This window comes from Acanthisitta chloris, unplaced genomic scaffold (genome assembly GCF_000695815.1).
Source record: "Acanthisitta chloris isolate BGI_N310 unplaced genomic scaffold, ASM69581v1 scaffold23722, whole genome shotgun sequence".
Lineage (NCBI taxonomy): Eukaryota > Metazoa > Chordata > Aves > Passeriformes > Acanthisittidae > Acanthisitta > Acanthisitta chloris.
The window spans coordinates 113,066-140,210 of record NW_008661387.1 but is presented as its reverse complement, the minus strand read 5'-3'; the positions used below and the strand labels follow the sequence as shown (position 1 = coordinate 140,210).

The following is a 27,145-nucleotide window of genomic DNA, read 5'->3' as shown; positions in this document are numbered from 1 at the left end:
CTCTTCTCTTTTCACACTGGCAGCAGTAGCTCCTCTTGGAGCCTTTGCACTTCCAAAGCTGTAAGCTTTGCACTGATGGAGAGGCATTCACAAAAGTGTGAAGTCCCTGCAGCTCCATGACAGCAGTCCATAGCTGATGTCTGCTACCCACAGGCTAGAAACATTCTCTCTTGTTTTTAAACTATGAGAGAATCCCTTGCACAGACTTCCAAGGGTATACTGATGTCCCAGCCCCACACATGCACCTGCAGAGCTCCTGTTGCCCCATCTGAAAGAATGAACTACAATTCACACAATCTAGCAGGGGTCATGGGCAAAGACTGCTTGCCTTAAAGCTCCATAAACTATTTTTAAATGCTCAAATGGACTTTTGTGAAGTGAAACATCAGGTTTCAATTAAGATGCCTTCGTTTCCCAATCTGATGTGTGTTAAACAACCTATCAAAACCTCATAAACTTCAGTTCACAGCATTTTCATTTCCGGTTTCTCTCTTCTCTCAGTTTAAGTAATAACTTGTGCATTAAAATAGTATGTTTAAAAATAAAAACAAATCTAGAGAAAAATAAAGGCAAAAGTCTGATGATTTCTATGCTTTACTGGGACAGCAGTCCTGATTTTCTGGAAGCAAACCAAGACCACATCATTCTAAGGGTAAGTTCTGGAGAATGCAGAGAGGTGAAGTAAGTCAGTTCCTAGCTGATGGGAATATTTGCAGTAAGATACTTTCAGTGCATAGCACAAAAATCCGGTGCTTCTAGAACCCCATTACAGCTTCTGTACATATAGATGCAGCAGTGAATTTTACAAAAGGCCCATTCCATGTGGCTGAATCTGTCTGCACATCTTACATGTCACATTTTAAGAAGGGAATGTCTTACCTTCAGGCACCTACTCATCTGACCTGCACAAAACAAGCATCTATAATATTTCTGAAGCCTTCATGATATAATTAGAGCATGGAAAATGAGGCACTATTCTGTCTAGTCCAAATCCATGCTGCTACATGGCAAATATTCTGCACTGACAGCAATGGAAGGACAGTGCCAGGGGCAGAGCAAGCAGACCTTGTCCAGCAAAAGTGCTTCTCTCTGGGTTTGTCAGCTGTGCTAATGTGCCCAAATATGTCACGTGTGGCCTCTATCAACAATTATATCACATGTGTACATGAGCAATTTACCCACCCAAGTAATACTTACTCTAATGGTTGATAGATTACGTAGAGCAAATATAAATAGGTTCTGAAGAAAGTGTTGCAATGTGAGATAATCCAGAAAACCCAAGTCACCACCTACTCCACACTAACACTCCAAAAAGCTGCACTGGGGGTGAGAGATACATGAATGACCATGAAAGTATTTTGCTAATAACTATGACCTAAAACTGTGGTTTGCATTATTTTCTTTGGTGAGCTTAAACATCTAAAACTTGTTGCTGCAAAATCAGAATTTCTTACCAAAGGCCTCATAAAACAAACCTTTACCCTCTTCTACTATAAGCATGGGATGTCAAGGCACTGCTGAAGTGCTGATGATCCCCCTCAAAATCCTCAGATCAGGAAGGATCTTGCCTTGATCTGCAGGGGGCTGAGTGCAGCCACTATAACAGAGCCAAACCCCCTTCTTCTCTTCAATGTCCAACAGCAAAGGCCCAAAGAAAAAAATAAGAAAGTGTAAGTCTACTCTGCTGCTTGGTCTCTCATCCTTCCCTGTGGTTTTGCTTCCTTTGCTTTATACCTACCCCTCTGCCCATGAGGCCATTGTTGAAAGGCAGACCAATGAAGCTGAAAGCTGCCTCCTGGATGAAGTAGGGATTCAGGATACGTATCTCATGGGGTTCTCTTGGGACACGGGTTGCCACTGACTTCCAAAAGCCATCAGAGGCACTCTGGTAACAACAAAAAAAGAGAAAAGAAAATGAAATACAAAACAACAAACAACAATTATATACAAAATACAGCAGATTTCTATTATTTTATAGTAAAATAATTGAAAATGCATTACTGGCAGCAGTACCCACTGTCCCTGCTCACTGCCACAATGCACTAGTATGAGGTTGCAGGGGAGCTGTGCATCTTGGAGTTGTGACAGCAGCATGGACTGATGTACTTGAGCTAGTCTGGATGGCAAGTGAAGACAGACAGACCTGCGTTTCAGCATGAATGACCCTCTCCCTGGTGTAATCTTTTCACTCTTACTGGCACTTCAGCTGTTTTGGTCAATACTAGCCTCGACTGCTGCTGCCCTGTTAGACAGCCCTGCCTGGAAAGGGGCTCATGCTGCTCTGCCACACAGCTTCATATCGTTGCTCCTGCTGGTCCAGATGTTAGCAGGTATAGCATGGAGTGCCCCCCAGATAACTCCGTGTTCACAGGACTTACAGAACAATTGTGTTCTAATGCTTCACTTCTGTTTGGGTTAATTCAGAGCAAGGCACAGGGAGGATAGCAGGAATTTTAATCTGCTAACCAGCAGCCTGGGCAGGGTAATCTGATTGAACGCCTCCTTCTCCTTGAAGCATTGAGCCATCTTCCTTGTGATCTCCATGACAAGCAACAGAGACAGACATTACACTCTACAAAAAAAGCATGTGCTTTGGAATTATTATTTACACCAGTTTCTTGTTGCTTGCAGCTTAACAGTGACTTTCACAGTTGCTTTCAAGGCACTGCTGAAAATGTTGCTGATCTGCTGTGAAACCCTCAGGAGCTTCCCCTGCCCAGTAGGAATCACCCCTGTAATTATCAACAGGAATACAGCTGCAGCTGATGCCTGCTGCATTTCACACACTCCTTGTACTGCACTTGGCTCCTGTGAACTCTCACACCACGTGTTGCTAAACACCTCACAGAGGGGTTTTTTATGGACCAATCCCATGGATATCTTTAGCTGCTGAATTTCATATCCTGAAAATGAAACTTTGGCAGATGGCTCATGTTACAAAAGGCAGCAACACAGCGAATTCAAGGAGGATGCACACAGTCACCCATACCAACAGTCTAAGAAAGCCAAATCCCATTGCTATCCTGTGCTCCCTCCAAACTGCCCAAACATAATATGCTTTTGATGACCAGGGCAAGCATCCCATGAGTTTAAGTATGCATTTTGACAATGGTAAAGTGCTCTCAGGACCATAAATGGAAAAAATTCCTAATTAATACTCACGTTCTTTCATCATAGTTGAATGAGAAAGAATGCCTGGTGCCAAAGCAGCCTAACACTTTCCATTATAAGATATTTTCAGCCACTGACTGATCCCAGCATTTAACAAAACAGAGAAAAACTTTATAAATGTTAATAAAGTCCAACATCTATTTGACCAAGGGATTTGAGGGATTTGGTATGTGAGCTGAGTTTTGCCTCCTTGTGAAAATTCATTTAAAAATGGATAAATATTAAACCTTTGGAATTTCCTAAAGGCACGTGTAAAGTAGAGGTCTTTCAGTTCCAGGGAAGGAGGGAAAAAAATTAAATAAAGCCACAGATTCCACTTGCATTAAGCATGCTCCAGGTCTCACAGAAATTAAGATGATAAGCAAAAAACTTGAACAGCTACTCATTCAGCGAAACCACCTTATCATAGGCTTAAACAGGCACACCCTGGAAAAATAGTGTGTGACCTTGAAACTAAAATAAATTTATAAGTTCAATTACTATTTCACATGCAACTCTAAATATGGCATTGCCTAAATTTTGAAAACAATGCAAACCAAAGCTCTGCAAGCTATTTAAAGTGGAGAAAAGACATCTTTTGTTTGCACTGACACTCCACAGGAGATTCTAGGTAAGTTCTGGGACTTCAGCAGGTTTTACATGGTTTTTACGTAACTCACAAAACATTAAAGAGAAAGGAAAAAGAAGAAAGATTACAAATATTTGAGACTTTTATTCCTTGCTCCTGCTGGAGCTGTTCAGAAAGAGATGGCTACACATACCACAGTTGCCCCTTTTCCCAGTGCTGTGTGAACCGCAAGGAGTATACCTGGGGTCCCCTCAGCTCCTCCAATGCCAGTGCAAAACAAATGTAGGTCCCTACTCCTAGCTGGAAATACAGCCTGTCTGCTTTGGTCCCTTCTATATGGCTCTTTTTCATGCTGTTCATCCCAACAATTTCCCTAAGCATTTCCCTCAGCTATCACACTGCTCTGAAATTGCTCTGGCTTCTCCCTTCTATCTCATTTCTATTTGCTCTGGGTTCTTCCCTGCAATTTTTCTGGACAGTTTCTCTGAGATTATTATTGAGGGACATCTGGGGTAATCTTTCCTTTTTGTGTATTTTCCTGCTGTAGTTCCTAAAACAATTGCAAGGAGAAACGTGTAGTCTCAGCAGAGAGCTCTCATTCTTCCACCTACACAGTAGGCAAAGCACTGTACATGGCTAAAGAAGCAAAGACTGCTTTCCTGGCTTTTCATTACTGAAATTCTCAGCCTTGTGGTTTGGCTCTCCAAGCCCTGTAGTTTTGAGCTACATCTCAAGCCCTGTGGTTTTGTTCTGCAGCTTGTCACTGGCAAGCTACAAAACGCAGCACCAGCACACTGCAAGCCCCGGGAGGCTGCTCCCCTGACACAAGCCAGCGCTGGGCGCACAGCCCGTCCAAGGCTCCGCGCTCTGCTGATGTGCGCCCGCCGCTGCGCCTGGCGTGTGTTCCGTCTGATCGGACCCAGATGTTCAGCGAGGTTTCCAAAGCAATTACTTCCTGTCGGGGAATGATGTCCCTTTTTAGGCTGGGAGGAGACCAGCCACCGGAGGAGCAGCAGGCACTGGGAGGGAAGGTGTGTTTTTCCTGCCAGATTCGGGAGCTTGGACTTGCAGTTGGAGGTTGGGGGCATCCTCTGTTCTCCGCTACAGCGACTAAACCTGCAGTGCTTAAGGGTGGGTTTCTAAGGATGCAGTATCTCCCTTTCTGATTGGCATAATAATAAGCAGTCAGAAAATGAGTCTCAAAACTACTTAGGCAATGTTTCCACAGTGCCTCATCACTTCCTGGCATCAAGGTGGAAACCAGACGGTCCAGGCTGGAAACTGTGTATCCCCATTATTACTTGTTGGTATTACTATGCACCCGGAGTCTCAGCCACAAATCAGCATTCACAGTGCCAAGGGCTGCCAAAGAAAAGCTTACAGTATAAGCATAAAGAAACAAGCACCACAGCGAGAGAGGCAGAAAGAAGAATATGACTGAACAACAAGCTTATGAGGGCTACAGCATTTTTAAGCAATCTTGGAGTGTATTCAAAATTGTATCATTGTATAATTGCAAAGGACATCACTAATGGCTTTGGAGACTACTTTACAAGTACCAAAGAATTTCGATGGGCCAGGGCTTTCAAGCCAGTCTCTTAAACTATTCTTATCCAGTGAGAGAGGCAGAAAGAGACACCACCTCTAGAGACACCACTCCAGGAATAAACCACTACAGACATGACAGACCAAAGACGGCAGGTTATGAGCAAGGGATTAAATAAATGGCTCCAGGGACAAGACAATCCAGCTGCAATCCCTCATTTTGTCCATTTGCAGAATACTGAAAGGTAATAGGTACAGCCAGTTGTAAAGTATTTTTTGTCTCCATTCAGTTTTCCATCTGCTGTTCTTGGATTTACCAAGGTGAACCACAACATATGCTAAAATGAAATACGGATACTTGGAGCCTTAGCCAAGATGCACACCTCAGTGGAAGACAAACTATGAGAAGCAGGCTGTGTCTCCCAGAATAGCAACATTTCTAATATGCTGACCAAATTGAGGGGTAATGCCACTGCATCCTAACGACGCAGGTGCTGCCTCTCTTCTCTATCTCTGTGATGCTACTGGACTTAGGTGTACAGGCAGCATTGCTTTTGAAGATTTCTTAACTCTCATGGGAAGGAGACATGGAGGTTGCAAAGGCCATCTATGTGCAAAACAAAGCTGAATAAAGTCTGGGTATGAAATACTCTGCTGCAGAGCAACAAGAAAGATGAAGAGACTAGAGAGGGAACCTGTGGTAAATGGAGATCACTGCTCTTTCAAACACTGGTAATACCAGAAATAGAGAGGAAGAAGGACATAAGGAAAAGAAAAAGTCAGGGGATGATGTACCAGTCACAAGATCTCACCGTGCCTGGGAGCACATGGTTCACTGGAATCTCTGCCCCTACGGAGGCTGGAATGTGGTTTATTCTCTACCCGTCATCCACAAGCACTCACTGTCACACAAACACAGGGTATAGCAAAACTGCTGCCATACATCTGCAGAGGCTTTTGAAAGGTTTCTGCTCAGGCATAACTGAATTAGATGTGGAAGGCGTGCTTCCACTAGAAAATAACCATCTTATCAGCCAGCGCCGCATTTCTCAGCGGTCAAGTAGACACGGAGGCCTAGAAAATGCTCTTCTACAAGTGGCAATATAAATGAAGTTGCATCATTTGCACCGATTATCAAAGCAACAAGGAATTTTTAGCAATGAGAACAGAGGTGCTGAGAGCCTGCAGTCTGGGTTGATGGTCAACTGCCAGACCCACTAGCCCACACTTCAAACATATTTACCCAACTTTCTCAAAGCGATGGAGAACCCCTCACTACTCTCTGCACATGGCTCTGATGGCCAGCACTCATTCAGAATGATCCTATCTTCAGTTTCTAGAGTTTAGAAATGTTCTAGAGACTAGATCATTGTGCTCCACTCTTATCTGTCTCCCTGAAAAGCTCTTACACTGCCTGCAGACTGTGCTCAAGCCTTTCCTTCATCTGTCAAGAGAGATGCAGCTCTTGGACTATCCAACAACATGATACTTCTTATTTTTTATCATTGTTGATCCTTCTCTCCAAACATCCTCCCACCGACCAAATCTAAAATCAAACAGCTGTAATTTCCCAGGCTGTTCCCCTGTCAGTACTCCCCACCTGCCAACAACCTTGCAGCACTCAAAAGAAATCCTGACAGGTTAAAAAGCCCATAAACTTAGTTTTTACTCGTGTTTCTCAGTGTGAAACCCAAATACATTTTATCCCTAGCCATCAAAGAGCAGCAAAGCATGATGGAGACAAAAGCACCTCAACACATGGTACTACTAGAGCTTTTTTTTCTTTGTAAAGCAAAACTATTTTCTTCTTTGTCAATACATTTCCTTAGGCTTGATAATTATCAGAGAAAGAAAACTTAATTTCAAGTAGCAGTTGCAAATTTTTAACTTTGTGCCAAACTTGTAACTTCCACATCAGTCTGGCTATACACAAAGCTGTCCTGTCCACAGGTACCAGCAAAGAAAGCAGCAGCTTCAGGGGTGACAAAAGCCAGCTGGGAGATGAGGGTGGCACTGGTGTGTCACACATCAGTTTGCTATAGCTCAGCAATGTGCTCATTCTCATGGCTGTCAGTAGGAAGTTTCTGCCATGTTTACCTGCAAACATATATTATGAATAAGCAGATAAGCATTTCAAATAGACCTAATGAATTTCCAACTTCATTTGATGTGTATAACTAAGTGCTGGAGCTGACCTAAATACAGACACATGTGAGCCTGTGTGTGGCTGGTCTAACACCAACTGTTGTCTTCAGAGCCACAGGATGAGGCAGCACAAGGCCAAGACAGCTTTAAGGAGTCAGGAGAGCAAAGTTACTTTTATGCTCTGTTGTAAATGAAAAGGAATTCCTTTTTCTTAAAATGTATTTCCATGGGTTTAGCCGTGTAACTGAGCAAATTGTGGTTCACAGTTGTAAGATAACAAAACAGCATCAAAAAAAAAGAGATTGTTCTGTGAAGAAAAGAGAACTTGGAACATGTTGGATGAACTGCAGAAAAACACTGAAGATTATTCTGATGGATGCTATTTCACTAGTCAAAGCATAAATGATAGCTCACATACGGTGTGTCAGAAGATGTGTCTGTACTATGTGCAAACAGGGTGATGGATAGACTGTACTACAGACTCTATTGTCTAAAATGTAAGCTGGATTTTGTGCCAAGATTTGAAGAAATATTCCTGTTCTGAAATGTCTTAGGAAAGACGGAAGTTTTTAGTAAAAGGAATGGATTAGGATAAATTATGTTTGTGTTGTGGGTTTTTTTGTCTGTTTGAATAATAATTCTTCAATGAAAAAATATCTAAAGTAGTAGAGTTTCAGAAAAATCCCACAGAAGAACAGGCCCTAGATCATCATTATTTACAGAGTATTTTATTCTAGTAAGCCTCTTTATTTCGTTATTATTCTTATGACATAGTTTATGAAATGTCATACTCATGTAACATCTATTAAAGAATACCAGGGCTGAAAGGCCAGATCCACTTATTGGTAATTGCTGAAGTAGGACTGTCTTGCAACTTCAGCCCAGGATTGCTCTTGTGAACACTGACTTTCTAATCTTCCCACAAGATTTTTCTTGTATCGCCATACATCTAACTGTTCTACAAACCATACTTTCATATTTAGAGCATCTCTGCAATATTTGGTATGTATAACATAATTTTACAGGGGAGAAAACAGATGAAGATTAATGCCCACAGTTTCCATTGCTTCCTGATGCTCTACTTCAGACACTTTAGGCTGAATATTCAGAACATTTAAGCTGACAGCATCACTCCATTGACTTTGCTGCTGACACCCAGCAGCACATATCCTGCATATCCACCCCCTGAGACTTACATGTGTTTGTGAAATTCCAGTCTAACTTTTCCAGCATCACATAGGTCAGTCAAAGGTTAAATCACCTCCTCAAAAGGAACCCTCAGTGTCTGTAACCAGGAGACTATTCTTTCTCCTATCCTTTCCTCTCTCCTATCCACATGTTCTACAACTTCTCTAACTACTCATAGAAGGCTGAATGTCTTGCATTACAGAAATTAGTCTAAACCTCAGTCTTCCCTCTCCACTAGATAGACAGCTGTGTTCCAAGTGAGCCAGGATGCAATTATGTAATTAAGGATAACATCTGCACAGGAGAACTGAATTAATGTCGAAAACGCAATGTTGTTTTTTTGCTTTTCTTAACTTTTGGCAGCTTGAATTTTATAATCGTAAAGCACTTAAAAAAGTCTTAAAGGGTAATCTGCCAGTGTTTTGGGAGTTCCGTGCTGCTCGTAAATCCTTCCTTTCCCTGCTGAAGTACACATCACTCTACAACCTCCAATACTCCTGCTCTTGGCATGCACCAGACCAGGCTACTGCTCTTCCATGTTGCCTCAGTGGCTGGCAGAAGGAGAGGGGTTCCTGAAAGTCCAGGAGATATTCCCTGCTCCCTGGCCTGCTGTCCTTGCTCCAATCGCTTTGTGCAGAAGCAACTGATGAGAAATTCCTATTTGGTTCTTGCATCCCTGGAGATGTGGCATCCTAATGAACTGTGTGGACAGGGCATCTGCAGAACAGGGAAGCTATGGTAGCACTGACCATGCCCAGCACACACAGTGCTCCCAGACTCTAACCCATGGAACATCAGACTGAGCCACAGGATTTCAGAGAACAGCAGGAGACATAGTAGGCTGAAGAATTAGAGAATCTCAGCAAAACAGGGTGGGAGATGTGTTTTGGTGGGTTTTTTTAAACAGGGATACAACTGTGGATTTTCAGTAGCCTCATCCTGAGAGACAGCCAAGTTATTTCAGCTGAACCTTCCAGCTGTGCCAAACACATGGCATGGAAAACATCAGCTCAGAGATGACAGTGTAATAAAATGATCATTTCCCCTGTTGCCTATAACAGAAAACATAGGGTGACCCCAACTACAAGCTCAGCTACCTGCTCCACTTACCACAGCATATCTGCACAGAAGAAACAGAAAAATTTAAGAAAAATTGGAAAAGAGCTGTCTTTGCAGGCTTGGGTGACAAAGCACAAGGGCATCCCAGGGCATCTAAGGACACCCATCAGCAAAGTCTTTTTTAGGGAGCTGAACTGGTTCATGAGTTTGAATACAAAGAGCAACTCATTAAACAACACATATTTAGACTAAACTCTTGGCACATTACAACAAAAAAAGCTAAAGGATCACCACAGGAAGAATTATGGCCTAGAAACCCTCCTTGCTTTCTGAAGTAATCTTAAAGTGAGACTCCAGGGAAATTTTTACATTGTTTTCGCAGCAAGAGTATACAGAAAATCTGTCTTCTCCTATTTTGGCATCTTTGCTGAAACGAGAAGCCAAATAATTTGTATGTTCACTGAGTGTTCATATAGAATATATACAAATTATTCACCATCCTTTAAGAGGAGAAAGCAGAAAGGTCAAAATAACAAGAAACTGGGAAAATGCCAGGAAGCTCCTGCCCTACTTAATTTTCTAGACTTGCATTAATAATTGGTGTTTTACAGAAGATGAGTTTTTAAGTAATATTATTTAATATTCTTAAAAGATTAGAATTTAAATAAACAGCAATCAAAACAGAACATTTATGTTTAAAGAGGTTTTTTCCAAATAGTCCAAGTGCTGACTGCCTGGGCCAGGCTTGGTATTCTCTGTACTTGTCAGCTGTGGGTTAAGTTCATTTAATCACAAATGGCTAGAACACAAGGGATGGTCTATCTGAGAAAAACTTCCAAGTGGACTAACCAAAACCCTTGTGCACCCAACAGCTTGGCCACTTCCCTCCAATTTTATGACTTTGATGAAATAAATAAATAAAAAACAAGATACTAACATTTTTTCAAATCTGTCTTAATTAAGAAGAGAAGAAACACACTCAGACACATCCCATAAAATTGAAACTGTAAGAACAGAAATACTAGCAAAAAAAAGTGAGGTCTTTCCAGAATCCCTCTTGCTTCCTGCCTTCATATGGCTTGGTCTATTTCCATTTCTGTTGTCGGGACAAGTGTTTGCATTAAATAACTAGGAGTGTTGAGACAGGAGAGAAGCTGAATCTAGAGGGGTAGGAGGTCAGGGATTCACACCCCGCACACACAGAAGCATCCTCCTCTCTTGCAGAAAGAAGCTGCCATTCTTCCTGGGAAGAACCAGAAGCACTACACACAGCTGGAGCACATGGGGAGAGATAAATTTAGGAAGATAGAAGCACATGGGGATTTTAGTTACCTCAGTGTTTATTACAGCAGATTGAAGATATAGGTCAACCCCCTGTCCTGGAGCCTTTGGTGCTTCGAGGCAGAGAAAATGTTACAAATTGCTCAGACAGCTCTAACTATGCAAGAAATCCATGGAGCTCGCCAAGGAACACATGTGTTTCAGGCATAAATTGTCCAATCTATTCCTTTCTGAATTAACATCTGTCATCATGACACCATTCAAAATGACTGAAGACTGGATCATATTAACAACCACACATCTTGGATAAATATTTACTGTTCGGTCTTTCTCCCCCCCCCCAGTTTAAAGGAAAAATGCAGATAGCAAAATTCCTGGAGCTGTGAAAGGGGAGTCTCTTTTCAGCCACCGATACAAAGCATGTAATTTTATGTGCAAAATCAAATCAGTGTTTTTCCCCTCCTCTGTGAGTCTCCACACCACACACGGGTGAACTCACAGCATCCTGTGGTGTTGCAATGCTTTCCAAAGGGCCCTTCTGGGGAATTTTGTTATGCTGGAGGTTGCTCACCTCAGAGACTCCACAAAGACTTCTCCCTCTGGATGCAGAAACAGATCTGGCTAATCGTGCCCCAGGAAGAGAAAATTTTGCTGTGACCTTTGCAGACAACTGGATAAAGCAAATAACTTACTTTCATAACAAGCTGTCAGATGTATTACTAGCTTGCTATCCTGCTCCTCGTAGTCAATGAACGGGTCAGAGAGAGTGAGGACAGGGGGTCCCAGAGTCACAGAACAGGAAGGCAACATGAGAGTGCAGCCCTGTTCTGAATAATCCCAGGACACAAAATTTTCCAAGATACTGGATTAAGTCTGTATTTCAGAAAAAAATGTCAGCAGTCAATGCTTACCTCTGCAAGTATGTAATTCAAGAATTATAAGGACACATTTCTATGAAATTACATCTGTCTGGGCTTATTTTATCTAGCTTGAGTTTCTAGCCACCACACTGTGCTATTTCTTATCGGCACGGGTTGAAAGGCCAAGAGGGATCCTGCCGACATGCTCCTGGATGTCCTGCATAGCAGCAACCAGTGCTCTTCCATCAGCAGCTTCTTCCAGTCCTTTACTCTCACACTGCTTGAATGGAACTTTACCAAGATATTCAGTCTTGATTTCAAGACTTCAAGAGCAAATTCATCAAGCCTGTAGGGCAGATGTAGCAAAAATAATTATACTGATATAAATGTGCTGCCTTTTTTGGTCATTTGCCTAGCTTCAGATACACTTCTTCCCTCGAAATTAAAAAGTCTTGTGAGAAAAAAATGTTCCCTCTAGGAAGAGAGAGAGACTACAAGTAAATCTCCTTAAAATCTCATGCATAAGCTAAATAAATTGAACTCCGTAAGCTAAATAAATTGCACTCAAATCTCTCAGACTAAGGGAGGCTTTGCAGACTTCAAATGATTCTTGTTCTTTACTGAAGTGTTAACATGGAACACCTTTATGCTACTAACACTTGCTTGACTAGCCCATACCCTCTGGGCAATGTCTCTGTTTCACTGTGGATGATGTCCTCTGACTGGACTCACAGCATAAAGCAACATCTGCTGCACATGTGGGCAATGCAATACCCTCAGCAGGCCTGGGCTGCACTGGTGGTAAAACCACGTATGTCTGGGTGGAAGAGACACACACCTGTCTGCATGTGAGAACAGGTGGAGGTGATGCCATGTGAGCACAGAAGCTCTCTGTTCATTTGGGCTGCCATGTGCCCAATCACGCATGTTCAGGCCACTGAACATGCAAGTCTACATGCAACCATCAGACAGCAGGGAGGGATAAAAGGCAGGACAGAGCATACTGGGTATTTATCAGTTGGAGGAAATCTGAGAGCATTGTGGTGCAAAAGGGAGCAGGCCACAAATTTCCAGGCAATCAGGCAATTTTGTGTGCTCTGCTGTTTATGGAATTGTGTGTTACATTAAGATCAGCATTGGATTTGGAATTAATTTCTTTACATTGCCTCAGATATTCCAATCAGCACAGGTAACCTGAGTATACATGCACTCTGACCTTGAAATGCACCTACCAGGATTTGCATAATACTGATGTCTGAATATTGCCAGAGCCTGCCAAGGAGGGAGAGTAGAACATGAGCACCTTCTTGATGCTTTTTCAAGACAGCTACACTAGATCTTCAGCTGGCCTTCACTCACAGGTACTTTACAAAAGAAGAAATATGGAAAAACTGCAACTCCTTAAATTATCCATATTTTTTAACTCTAGCTGAGTCTCTAGCTGAGAAGGTAAGAGTGATCTAGGAAACAACACCAACTGTCAGTTGGATGGCAGAAGGCATCAGAAGAGATTAGATGATGACAATTTTAGGAAGAAATTGTCTCGGGACAAAGCAGGATGGTAATCCCAGAAAGGATGTCCTACTAGGGCAATGATACAGTCTTTTCAGGGGGTAAATTCTGCTTGGGTCTCTCCATTTAAGAATTATGTGAAGGAAAAGGAACTGAAGAACAATAATAATCTGACTGGAGATCTCTGATTTTCACATCACACCTGGGATTACTGAGCCAGAAATGAAGATGATGCTGTCTTGGCAGATGTGGGAAAAGGGTTCTTTAAGGAATTCCAAAGCCTAGCATGGACAAATGCTGCTCATCCTCCAACAGAAGAATAGTGCAAGGAAGACGGGCATTAGCTAATAGTAAACAAAGCAAGAACAAAAATATAGGACAAAAGCCATGCATGATGTGGAAATGACTGGAAAGGCAGGCACATCAACAATTTTCATTTTAATTTTAAAGATAAACTGTCTAAAATTGGGGTAATCAATTATGCTATTCCTACAAATACAGATGCTTTTCAAACTTCTGATACCTGGATCATTTAATCCATAAATTAGTACAGTTATGGCTATTGAAAAAACTTTCTTCATCTGCCCCTCAAGCTTAGGTGAATGTGGTTACAGACTTGGGGACATTGATGACTATCCAATCCAGGCAGACAAGTTTTATTGTCCAGCATGAATCCATCTGATCATATTAAATGCTATGAAGGAACACTGCAATGGCACCAGAGCAGCCCCTGTCACCAGCTGATGCTTTACTGACACACTGTGCATGCCTGGGTGGGAACAGCTCTCAGCTATGTAGTGACCTGCCTAATCTTATTACACTATTGCATGCAGGTATGTATGAAGGGCAAGCTCCAGCCTGCACTTTCCATACCAACAATCTTCCTCTGGGAATCTGGCCAGGAAGTCTCCCCCAAGGCTCATGTTGCAAACTGGGTCATTTGCCTACTTTATGGTCCTCACCACAGTGCTACCTGAAAGCTTGTTAAAAATAACACAACACAGAACTAAGGTTTTCTCCCTCTTTTTGGCAGCAGAGACAAGAGTTGATATAGCATATCTGTATATCTTCCATCCTCTCTTCTAAACATGACTGGAAAAAAATGGCTCACCTTCTCTCATAGGGTATCAGTGTTCATACTTCTCCTTACATATTCTGAAAATGGCTCTGATCTCCTAGGTCAGAGCCATATTTTTTTTCATACGCAAGTCTTCCATGGCTCCCTTGGGCCATTCCCACCAATACATTGCACTGATGAAAGAGCTCCTGACTGTGGGAGCACAGCCCCTCAGGCAGTATGGACTAGCCTTCTACACAGCCAGAAAACCCCTCAATGATGTCACAAGAATCATCCCAGAAAGACAAACTAACTTCCAGCTACTCTCTGTCAAAGGAATATGGAATATTCTCCACAGAATGCATCACAGAGACTCTCCCACCTCACATTCTCAGTCAGACACTTGGTAGGAGCCAGCAGAGTCTGCCACAGGTTTTCACTTTATTACAAAGCATTTTCTGTGCTTCAGCATTTAGTAATGGTTCAGTTGCATTGACTAAGGCACTGAACCATCCTGATGATGTGGCAAGGTACTCCTTGCTACAATTCCTCTTAGAATCCCCTCATGCTCTTGTGACTGGAAATGGCTTTTGCATCATGTGCTAGGACAACAGGACAATTACTGTATGCTGCTGCAATCATGTTCCTTAAACAGGTGCTGCCTTACTCAGCAGCCATGCTTTCCTGTACTATACTTCTGCAGGATTATAAATGGCTATTTACATGAAAACTCAAATTTGTGAAAGAAACGAGACAACCTTCATTTATGATGGACCAGCAAGTCCAGCTTCTGTCCCCTTTCAGTTGTATCCAAGGAGAGCAGGAGGGCATGAGGCAATGCTCACCCAGGCACACATCTAGGCAGAGGGGCCGAGTTGTATTTCAGTTAAGAATGAGGCACCACAAATCTGTAACCAAGCTTTGCATTCATAATGCATCAAGACAACTATCGGCAGATTCACAACTCTACAAAACCAGGCGGTTGTCCCAAGAATCATCTCACATGTCTTTCTCACAGTCTTTTAAAACCTGAAAAGACCAACTGTATACAAGATATTTTAAAGCAATAAGCCCCTTGGAGGTGAAAAGTGAAAGAAAATATTTGCAATCCAGAAGCAAACTCTCGAGTGAATCTGCTAGTAGCAGTGGTCACTCTATTTGTCACCAAAGACAAGAGACAGCACTGGAAAAAGCAGGTTCTCCCCCACAGCACAGACCCAGAGAAATCACCTGCTCAAATGCTGGTCTCAAGTTCCAAACAAGCTTTACTTCAGGTTGGACAGCAACAACAGATTCACAGCTTCACTATTTTCCTGAAGACAACAGGAGAATCATGGTGGCTCCTCAGGCTGTTTTTTTTTTTGAAGCAAAACTGGCCACAGGTAAGGCTATTTCAGAATCGGAGTAAACTACAGGTCTGTGACGTTCACAGTCTGCTCTAGCAAACATGCAGCATGACAAAGCCATTAACTAATGGAAGAAGAAAAGCTCTAAACAAAAGCTCAGCAGAGAGCACAGGCTCTGGCAGCAGCCTGGCCTTGGTTCTAGCACAGTAACACTTGCTGATCATGCCAGGAAGGTATCGTAACAAACTAGAACTAGAAGTAAGCTATTGGGTTAATACAGAAATGTAGTTCCCAAATAAAAGATTAAAAAAACCCTTCACTGCTGTCACATCCACAAGATCTTCCCAAGCAGCAGTCACATGCTCTGACATATGTCGTGCCCACTGCTGGAGTCCCAGCATCTGCTGGAGGACAACTGGTTTTCAAGTGGCACCACTGCTGTGTGCAAATTGTCAGAGGCATGCCCCTGCAAGGGACAGACAACCCAACTTGGCCTCGTTCACAGGCAGGTGCTCACTTGCTCCTATGACTTTCACTATCAAAGAGAACTTCAAGGTGCTGCAGGCACTTACTGCACAAGCAGCTCCTCCTGGCAAAGTCTGTAGAGATTCCCACTGGAATCCTCCACAGGCTCATTTACTACATGAGAAGGAAGCTTGTGAGCTGCCAATTTCTAGTGATACCTTTGCTCTCACTTGGCTGCTTTATCACCATATGCCAGATGTTGAAGGAAGTGAGCCCTAGTAAGCAAGAGACCTCCTGATTCACTAATGACAGGCAAGAAACCACCCTGGAATTGGCCTCAGCACCAGGCTGAGATGGCTGTTTTGCATATCTGGAGCTTGTACATTCCTGTTTGTTTCAGGAAACACCTACTCTCCATGCAACAGAGAAAATTTCAGCTTTTGACCATTATTTTAAGAACAATATATGACCAAATCTCCCTACCCCTATAATTCCTCTGGTACTTTGGTTATTCAGGAAGAGCTTCTGTCACTGAGAGACTCAGGGTGATGCAGGAGGGTACAAGTAGTGGGAAGCAGCAGGGTGGATCACAATATATATGGGTAATGTCTCTTGGCAAAAAGGAGAAAATATAACTGTTCTGAGTGTCTGTCCATGAGAAATCCCCCTCTGGGGATGCACTGGCAGCAGTCATTTCATCAGTGAAGAGGTGCCTGAAGTGTCACCAGGCTCTTGCAGCAATGACTGCAAGTCAGCATTGCCAGACCAGTCACCACAGACGCACAAACAGTTCACATCGGTGACCCTTCTGCAATAACCATGAGTTCATGCGACTGCAGGCTGTGGGACTGCGACCCATTGCCTTTCTACTTGTACACTGACATAGTAGGTCAGCATGGTGCAATACTCCCCGCTGCTAACTGTGTCACTTTTCTTCATCCCATACTCCTTTCAGTTGTAACCAGCACAAATGTTTTCTCTTTCAGTTTATTCTAATGCTTGTCAAATGACTGAAATCAGATTACCAGGGTTCTAGTTGCTCAGATTCACTCACCCTTGCCCTTCTTAAAGGCAGGTCTACACTCTCTGGTGATACAGTACTGCTATAACTTGCTACAAGACTTGCAATTTTGAGCGCCAGCTCAGCCAGAAGTCTGATGGAGACTACCTTTGTTTTGCTGCTGACAATGAATATTTATCTAAACCTGCTCTGTTCCTAGATTAATGTTTTCTCTCAAGTTTTTACTTGCTTCCAGGTATTTCTGGTTTAGTGTGACATAAAAAGCAGTACAGATTTTACTTTTCCTTTGGTCCATATTCCACTGCACCAGTTTCTGGATATAGTGCCTTCCAGGGCACTAAGACGTCACACTGATTGCTGAGAGACTGCTGCACCAGACTGTACCTAACACATCAAATCCCCTGCCTCACTGTTCTGCTGCTGCTTCTGCATCACACTGATTCTTTTTCCTTATAACATCTCCTGAAAATCCTCCTTTCTACAAAGCACTTATCCCTTCCTCAGTAAGAAAGTGCTGCCAAAAGACTAACATAACACAGAGCAAATCTCTCTCAGCTGCAGGGAGAATAAGCTTATCTGAGCACTGACCCAGCAATAAATAGCCATTCACCTTTCATTTACTCTTTCTCAGATAAACTCCCTTTGATTTCACTTACTGAAGAGAGGACTAAGTAGGGATCCTAGTACCTGGCCCAGAATCAAGCAAGTCCAAGCAGCTCCAGGTGTCTGAAGGAACTCAGAAAATCTTATATTCCACCTGTGACCATATAATGGACACATGCAGTTGCCATCAACAGTCACAGGCAAAGGAAACATCAGAGGGCACAGATAGGCCCATTTTTTTGAGGAATGTGTCCACTTCCAAAGCAGTTATGCTCTTTAGCAGGATGCTTCCATTTCTCTTTTCTCTGTCCGGAGGTCAGACTCCTGACTATAACCATTGGCTTGCAGCAGGGATGAAGTCTTGCAGAGAGACATGTCAGAAAAGAAGCAACAGTAGCATACAGAGTTCCCAGGTCAAACAACTGCCTCTATATGAATCCAGGAAAGGAAGACACTACCTTTTCTCTGGAAAATCAGCTGAGAGAGAAACATAAACTCTCCACAGAGAGCACTGGACAGGCATTTGTCATTTTGAACTTACCACACACTGATAAAAATGCTAACACTTAGTACCAGAACAAAGAGACACCTACGTGCTATTCCCATAGCACTGTTAATTCTCCATTGGGCCATTTTTGCACTTTTTGCATCAATTTCCTCTAGAAAAAGCAGCTGTACTAGCCACCTGCTTGCAGCTAAAGCCAGTGACAGCAAGATCTCAGTCTCAAATAGAGAGAGATCAGACTAGAGAGCATAAGATAGATGTTTTCCAGTCACCTGGGCTGCATCCTAAAGTATTCAATGAACTGGCTCAGCAGCTTCAAAAACCAGCAATGATTCCCTCTGGAAACTTGGGTAGAACAGGTAGGGTGTAAAAGGATTGAAAAATGGACAAAAGTAATGCCTGGCCTTAAGAAGGAAAATAAGGGGAAGAGAGTTGATTTATGATTTCAGTTCCTAAAACAGCAGGATTAATTATTTGTAAGCACCTGAAAAAAAACCACCAAAGCCTGAGTAGCAATCCAGGCGGGTTTGTCAGAAGCAAATTATTTAAAAAAATAATCCTTTATACAGGGGAAAAATTATCATGGGGAGAAGCAAGACATGAACTGGAATTCACTAAAACATCTGACAGATTACTTTCACAAACATGCCAAAAACGTTATTAATGATACTACTGTGACAAAAGTTCAGAAGTGGCAAAAAAAACCAACTATCCAGGAAGAGTTCTCAGTGGGCTCACTGTAAAAATGGATGGATGTTATTTCTTTGGGGTCTCCCTAGGAACCAACTTTGTTTAGTGTTTCTGTTATCAACCTGGATGATGGAGCAAAAAGTATGTTTATTAAATTGCAGAGGACATGAATCTAGAAAGAATGGTAGGTATGCTGGGAAGTGCTGCCAAAGGAACTTGGCGAATTGGAGAAATGTTCTGGAAGAAAGAATTGGTAGGGACAAGTGCACAGTGCTGCTCTTTGGCATGAGGAGCCAATGGCACAAGCACGGGGTGTGGAGCTGAGGAGGAGGCTGCTCTTCAGTTCTTCCTGAGACCCAGAGTTCCAAGGAACCTGATACTCGCCTTCGGTCCCATGTCAGTGTGGAAAAGGCAGTCCAAACAGCAAATGTATAGAGAACGAGAACTATGAGGCCAGTGAAGTAGCTCTTTGCTCCTCTCTTTTTGCTGTAGTCTGTACATTTTTGGGCACTGCTCTTGAAAATAAAGATGAATCAACTGCAGGCATTCAAAAGAGGAACAGGAATTAAGAGATCTGGAAAACATCACCTAAAAGAACTGAGAAAAAAAGGGAATGTTTATTCTGAAAAAATAAAGGATAAGGAGGCAATCACAAGAGCACAGAAGTAACATGCAATGCAAGAAGCTCAAGCTCTTTCTGCTCTCTGCCACGCTGGGCACTGAAGCACTCAGTTCAGAGGACTGCAATCACTCCCCCAGGTCTTCTAGCAAGTTTTAACAGACTATTTGCTGCATCTTTACAAGAGCAGGGGATATCACATTAGAATATAGTGATGAACACATGACTGTAAGTATCAGGTAGAAATTCAATTTCTTTAGAAGTAAACCAATCCATCCTTTGAAAAGTGAAGCTAAACACTAGGAGTTTCTGCAACTGTGTTCTGGTTGTAGGGCACTGCCACTGCCAGGGCTTTCCCTGCCTCGAATGAAGAACAAGAGCCTGACACAAAGCAAAGAAAAATACTTTTGATTCAATTATTCAGGTGACGAAAGCCCACTTGTGCTTGCCCAGAGCCTGACAGGTAACTTCATCTGTCTGGTACCTGGAAAATAATTGCAAGTTGGTGCCAGTGTGAGACGAGCGAAGCATGAGCCCTTAAGGCCATCTGTGTAACAGCCGTATACAATTATGTTCCCAGACTGTTTCATTCTGTATGTGGTGAGCTGCCAACCTCCTCTCTCTGTCTCTAAACACACAATATAACATGCCATCCTCTGAATGCTAATCCATTTGTCTTGTTATTTGCTGAAAAGTCATTAAGGAACATTTGAAAACAGATATATAAGATTTGTAAAACAAGAACTATATCCAAATAGAGTGCGTTTATACTGTATTTCCTAACAAGAGATAAAGACAAACCATTCGCTGAATGAGAAGTCAACCTGGTTCCATTTAGGATAGGTGAATTACAGAGAATGACCCCGACTAGTAGCAGGTCCATGGTACTTCAGAAGGGCACTAATGCAACTGATGGGGGCAAAATATTTACATGGGGAAAGCAGTGTATTCATCATTTCAGTGTTTTAAAATTAGACTTGATACTGTTCTTCTGGATGATACTTTTACCAAAACAAATCGTGAATCTCAGTAGCTGAGCAAAACGTAATGGCTTGTGTTATTCAGGTCACACGAAGTCTGAGTTGTAGGCTTTTCAACAAGCTGTGCTGCTGTTGTCTTCTTTGCCCCTCCTGTAACATCACATCCTTGTCCCCAGACTCCCATTTCTTTCCCCTGCTATTGCTCTTTTCCTTCCTCTGCTCTTAAATCCTGAGAATCCATAAAATCCAAGCAAAAGTTGGCCCTTTTAAAAACTCTTTAAAATAACTAAAAATTAAATTCATTGTTCAGAGTACACACTAGCATAATCTTGAATAGAAAGCCTCATCTGTGATGCAAGGTTAGGTTACAGAAATGTCTTTGTAAAACATATTTAATTAAAGCTGAAGTCCATGAAGGTAGAAAAAGTCTTCACTTCAACGCACAAAAGAATTCTGTTCAGACCAAAATGGGGCAAATATGATGGTGATATTGTGTGTGCCCACCATTACTAATCAGGTGACCTTCACAGTGTCAGTTGATAGTGTTCTTACCACTTTCTCCTTGTAAACAATGTATTTCAGCCACTTGAAATCCTGCCATTTGAATCCTGCCAGAACAAACAGGGAATCCTTCTCATACTGCTCCATTTTCTGGATTGCACCTTCGGGATATGTGATCCGGAGTGTTGTCTTGCCACCCACATCTTTTTCAAAACCCTTCACTGGAGCCGAGTTCAGCCTGCAGGGCAACCAGAGAAGACAGTGTCACAGATTCCCACTTACACTTGAGCATGTTGATGACACAGCAATCACTGCAAGAGCTCCCTGTAGCAGCTGTTACAGCAGCAAACATTAACTCTTGCAGTTCTTCACCACAAACATTTATGGTGGTTTATATCAAATGACAACATTATGATTAGAAACTGTTTAAATTGTATCACTGAATATAGTGCAAACCATTTCTGCATATCCACTCTTGTGACCTCAGCTGGGTCAGAAGCTTTGGAAAAGGAAACTGAAAAATATTGTCCTTGCAAATTTAGAGTTACAAACTAAGCATTAATATTTTAATATCCCATTGCTCCTGTAATGTGTTACTTGGATTCTGTAAGACTGTGCTGAAAAGGATGATGCAGCTCCACTTCAGTTTAAACAAACTGAAACTGGTCTCATGCTCCAAACCCAGTCCAGAGCTTACACTGCTCATCTTACCTGCAGTGAGGCTGTTTAGGGAAATAAGCCAGGTAATAGTTTTTAAAAAACCCCAAAGGAACAATATCCACCTGGTTTAATTCCCCAAACTGGCTGGTGTGGAAGGCGAGCTGCCCTGCAATGCCAGCACAAAGGAGGAAGTTGGACTGCACAGCTCGGGCAAGGCTCAGCACCACTGTGGTCTCATGGACTTGGGGGAGTTTCTGCTCTGGAAGTGCATCCCACTCTGAAAACACCCAAGCAGATACATAGCTTTGCTCTTGGGCACACTGATTTCTAAGGGAACACTATGTAAATACATAGCTGTGCTTTTGTTTAAACAATCCTCAGGACCAAAGTTTTTTCCCTCGAAAAAAAAACCTGCTTTGGCATGAACAGCAATGGTGACTTTCATGACATTAAAGTTAGTCAGAACTTCTATTCAAAACTAGAAACCCAAAGATGAGGAAATTTCAAGTAACTTGGAATACAAATCTTGCTGACATCAAACAGCAGCCCCTGATGGAACAGCATTGCCTGCTTGAATTATTGCAGCATTCTTGACTTGCTGCAGTTCAATATACTGGAAAGTGCTTATGGACTGCAAATTTTGCTCTGTAGGAATGTTAATGAGAATCTGGATTTGTCTTTTTCAGCCCGGCTAAGCATTTTAGGTTGTAAACTTTTTAGCAGAAGAGTATCTCTGTAAAAAAATCTGAAATGATGTTCAAAATTTAAGAGGAATAAATTCCTATGTATTTCTAGTAAAAATACTAGTATTTTATTCCTAATGATAAAGCAAAAGGGAAAACAACTTAATCAGAAGCACCACAACTTATATAGATGAAGTCTTTTTCTGTAGTTTATAAACCCTTGCTTTGTAGTCTGGCTTTGAGGCAACTAGACCTGACTACCTGCAATCACAGAGCTCCCAGCCAGGCTGATCCCCTGCTTTCTCCTCTGTTGCTGATGGTGCATTCACACATCACTTTCTTTTGCCATGGGCATTATTTAAACTTTAAGGTGTTGCGTCTTTTGGGGATAAATGACCCTACATAAAGTAGAAGCATGCAGCTCTAAAGGTAACAGAGATAAATATTACAAAATACTATGCAAAGAAAGCTAGTTATACATATTTTCAACTGTTTTCTTGAAGTTAAGGAGAAGATGCCTGCAGTCATTTCAAATGTCAATGTGTAGCCGTTGGGCAGGGTTTTCCCCATCCTCAGCTGCTGGGTTCGCTGTTTTGCTGCTTACCTTGTTAAAGCTTTCAAAACTTTGCACTTCTACCTTGTATCTAGACAGGAAATAAACTATTTCCCCGAGTAAAATGAACCCACATCTCCAGCAAAGGGCCAGAGTGTGAGTTGCTGGCAGAGTCACAGTGACGGAGTCCTGCAAAGGAGCCAGCACGGAGCAGGAAAAGTTCTGGCAGCCACAGCCTGTGTTCACAAAGGTGTGACTACACAGCTCAAATCCCTTCTCAGGCAGGACACACTGGTCGTTATAAATGCAGAGAAATCTTAGAAAACCTCAGTTAGGATGTCAGGCCTCCTTGTACTATCCAGGGATGGGCAGTTTTCTCGACAAGACATTTCAGAGTGTTTTTCTCTTAGTCTGCTGATGACATAGGGAGCTTAGAGACACTGACTCCTAACCTTGGCACCAGGAAGCCCCTTTCAGATATCACTAAAGTATCATCATTAGGTGAATTCCTATCTCCTCCTAATCAGGAATTTCTGATACATGCTTGGTTTTGCCCTGTCTGCAATCTAATCTACAGAGGCATTTCAGAGCACTGATGATTGACTGCTGCAAGAAGCTCCTGCCAGGTAAACAGTGTGACAACTGGGAATAACATCTGTGCTGAAATCTGGTAGTATCTAGCTAAAGGAAAACAGTAACTCCCAGCTGTTTTAGAACTGACAAAGCTGATCAGACTATATTCACCACAAGGACTAGATTTCTTGCTGCAATTAGCAATCCTCACATGGTAACACATGGGGCATCAAAAATCTCCACATACTGCTGGATCACTCCTTTATCCACAAATGTACCACATTTTCCCCCCTAAAATTCACCTCCGAGGTCCCAATATGATCTTTCAAAGGAGTTCTGCAACCCATGAAAAAGCATGGAATAATACAAGGAACTTCCTCAGCCTCCACAGGAGTAAAGCAAGCAGCTGGATACACATCCAAGCACCTGGCTTCATTTAACCTTTACAGTTGACTTCTCTCTCCTGTATCCCTCCCACAAACAGCACAGGTGTTTAGCTGCCCTCTTATCCTCTCAGCTTGCAAAGTGACTAAGATTTACTGATCTGGAGAGAAAAAGTTGAATTTTTTATTTAGAAATTAAATAATGGACTTTCTGATGTAAATCTTAGTGGGTGGCTTAGTCTAGATGGATTGAAACTGTTGTCTTGATATTTTTGAACAGTCTGAGCCCAAGAAAAGTCTATAACTGCATTTTAATTCAGCTCAAATAACTACAAGTCACCAGACTATGACAAGTAGTAACAGCTCCTTGCTAACAACTGACAGTGGGATGAACTAGAAGGGCTGTAAAAATTTCATTCTGTTCTGAACAACCATCCCTGTGTCCAGCACACTGATGGAGAAGCAGGGAACCATTCAGAAGAACAAAACAATGAAAGGGATCTTCTTGTTCTTTTAGTCCAGAGTCAGAGGATATTTATCACTGTGTATGTTCTATTCTTTCCTCATGTGCCCATTTCTGGTACATGGGAGAGAACAGAGATCTCGCTAAATGATATCTGTACTGTGCCTTATATTCTTTCACTAATCCCTTTCTTTCTTTCTCTTTAGCTAAGAATTTGCTATTTGCCACCACATCTCATGGTTGACTAAAGTTCAGGGAGATGATATCAGATACATTTCCTTTAATAGGAAATCAGTTATCTTACTTAGACAAAAATACCCAACTTAGACTATGTTAAACCAGTTTTTATAAACTTACACTGAAGTTTATCCCACTTTTTTGATTTACCATCGTAATATTTTCTTACTCATGATTCAAAACCTGCTAAAAAGCTCTGCATTTTTTTTCAAGTCAGACTAATGGGCCTGTAGCTCCCTAGAGCACATCCCCCCTCCCTCCTACACACACTCTCTCTCTCACTCTCCATTAGTACAGGTATTATGTTTGTTAATCTCCAGTCACCCAGAACACCTCCCTGACTTGACAGATTTATTACTAAGAGTTATGACTAGACCTGTGATTTCACATATCAGCACGTTTTTCAAGCATTCTGAGATGGCGATTATCCAGGTCCTCAGCTAAAGCAAGAAGTACTAACGTTGACTGTGGTCCTTTCCAGCTCCTACACCACTCTGCTTCTTTTCTCTTATACAACATTGTCATCCACAGTGAAAGAGGCAAAGTATTCACAGTTTCTAGGGCACATTTACAGACATTTAATCACTACTGGGTTCTCACTCACAGGGGCTTTCTGCTTCCTAAGACCCTATGCTGCACCATTCTTAGTCCTTCCCATTCTAACAGTGAAGTGTAGTTCCTGAGGAATGCTACACATGTATGATCAATAACACTTCCCTGAGCTATGTAGGGGATACATCTGGGAGCAGATCCAACAGTGAGTTACTGCTTCACCACAGAAGGGCATCACATAAGCAGCAGTTTTTAGAAAGGAGCTACGAAGAGAAGGTTCAAGTGAGATCATATAAGAGATCACATTCCCAAATAGCTGTGGAAAATGGAATGCTTGAGGAGTGCCTTCACCCTTTGATGTGATCACCGTGTATAACATTTATATGCTTGTGCCTTTTTTTCCCCTCCATATAAGTTAATGCTTCCATACAAATGGATGCTGTCACTAGTACAGGTTAAAGTTTGCCTGCATAGCATGTGAACACGACCAAAAAACCTGTAATGCCAAAGACTCACCTGACAACAACATCATAGTCATCAATTTTTAACCCCAATGACTTATTTGCAAGTACTCCACCATTTCCCACAATTATACATCGCCGGCAGCTGAGACTGTGGAAGAAACAGGGAAAAGAGGTGATTTTTGTAACATAACTCAAACACAAAAAGTTATACATATTTAGTTTGCACGCATCTGAGAACTACAGGAAACCTTTTTAAATATTAAGAATTAAGCGGAGGACAGAGATACACTTGATCCTCAGCTCACCCCATCATGCCCGGGCATTACACGTGATAAACCGCTTTCAACACCTCACACCACGTGTGGCCTAATGAGATGAGCTGTCAGGACAAGCAGCTCCTCTCCCCCCACACCCCTGGTATGATGGGCTTGAATCAAACCCATCTGTTTACTTAAACCTTCTCATTATTCATTCAGCACTGAAATAACAATAAACCAAAGGCTTAGTGAGGAAGTCCTCTCTCCAAGCAATTTTATGAGTGCAGGCAGATCTTGTCAGGTTATCTGGGGTGTGCTCACCTTGCTGAGAGAAAAATTGCTGCACTTATTGTGAGACTTCAAGAGACAGAAAAACCCGAAATGGAGAGATAAAAGACCCCCCCACACACACGCTCCTGTCCTGTAGGAAACATATAAAGAGACACAATGGGTGAGGAAAGGGAAGGAAAACAACCTTAATTGACAAAGAAACAGGAAAGAGAAGGAAGAGAACAGATTCTCGTGGATCCATAAGTCACGAGATTTCTCTGCAGCAGATGTTAAAAAGTGATTTTGTTTTGAAGACAGAGAAAGGACTTCTTTCCAGCCATCTAATCCCAAACGCAGCTGGTTCTTCTGGCAATGTGCCTCCATCTCTGGTAGTTCACTGAAGGAATACGTGTCTGCAGAGCCTTTTTCGGAAAGGGTCCAAGGCAATCAGTTGTTTGGAGCAGATCTTTGGGCTAGGCCTTCCTAGTCCCAGGCACAGTCAACTGGTCTCTTCTAGGCTGTCCTTGCTGTGATAAGTCTAAAGAGCCAGCATGAGGAAAGCTCTGCTTATGTGGGGTCCCTCTTTGCACAGCAGGGCTGGAGAGCACTTAAAGACTCGGCGAAACCACTGAGGGTCACTCTGCTGACAGAGCCATTAGCTGGAGACTCGTGCAGAATTAACAGCACCAAGAAATGCTCAGGAACAGCTTCCCCTGCACAAATAGTTTCACTGCAGATCCCAGCCTTTCCAAAACCAAAATCCTCCTCAAGCAGATGGACGTATTACCCCAGTGTCCTTAAGGGCCAAAGAAGCATGGATGTTTGTGATAATAAAATCACAATAGAAAAAGAATGTTATAGACAATGGCACAGTTAAAAAGAATACAGTTCTGGCAACAAGGAGAGAGCAGATGCAAGATCTGGTCCAGAAAGT

The 27,145-nt window shown here is 42.3% G+C and overlaps 1 protein-coding gene across 1 annotated transcript in view; it reads right to left on the bottom strand.

The window, feature by feature from the left end:
* ST3GAL3 (ST3 beta-galactoside alpha-2,3-sialyltransferase 3) overlaps positions 1 to 27,145 on the bottom strand; it is a 138,109-nt gene that overhangs the window by 21,862 nt on the left and 89,102 nt on the right. Inside the window, exons 6-8 of the mRNA XM_009070219.1 lie at positions 25,737 to 25,832; positions 21,168 to 21,354; positions 1,739 to 1,885 (exon numbers count right to left, since the gene is read on the bottom strand). Coding sequence (XP_009068467.1) covers positions 1,739 to 1,885; positions 21,168 to 21,354; positions 25,737 to 25,832 — 430 coding nt within the window. The remainder of the gene's footprint in view (positions 1 to 1,738; positions 1,886 to 21,167; positions 21,355 to 25,736; positions 25,833 to 27,145) is intronic.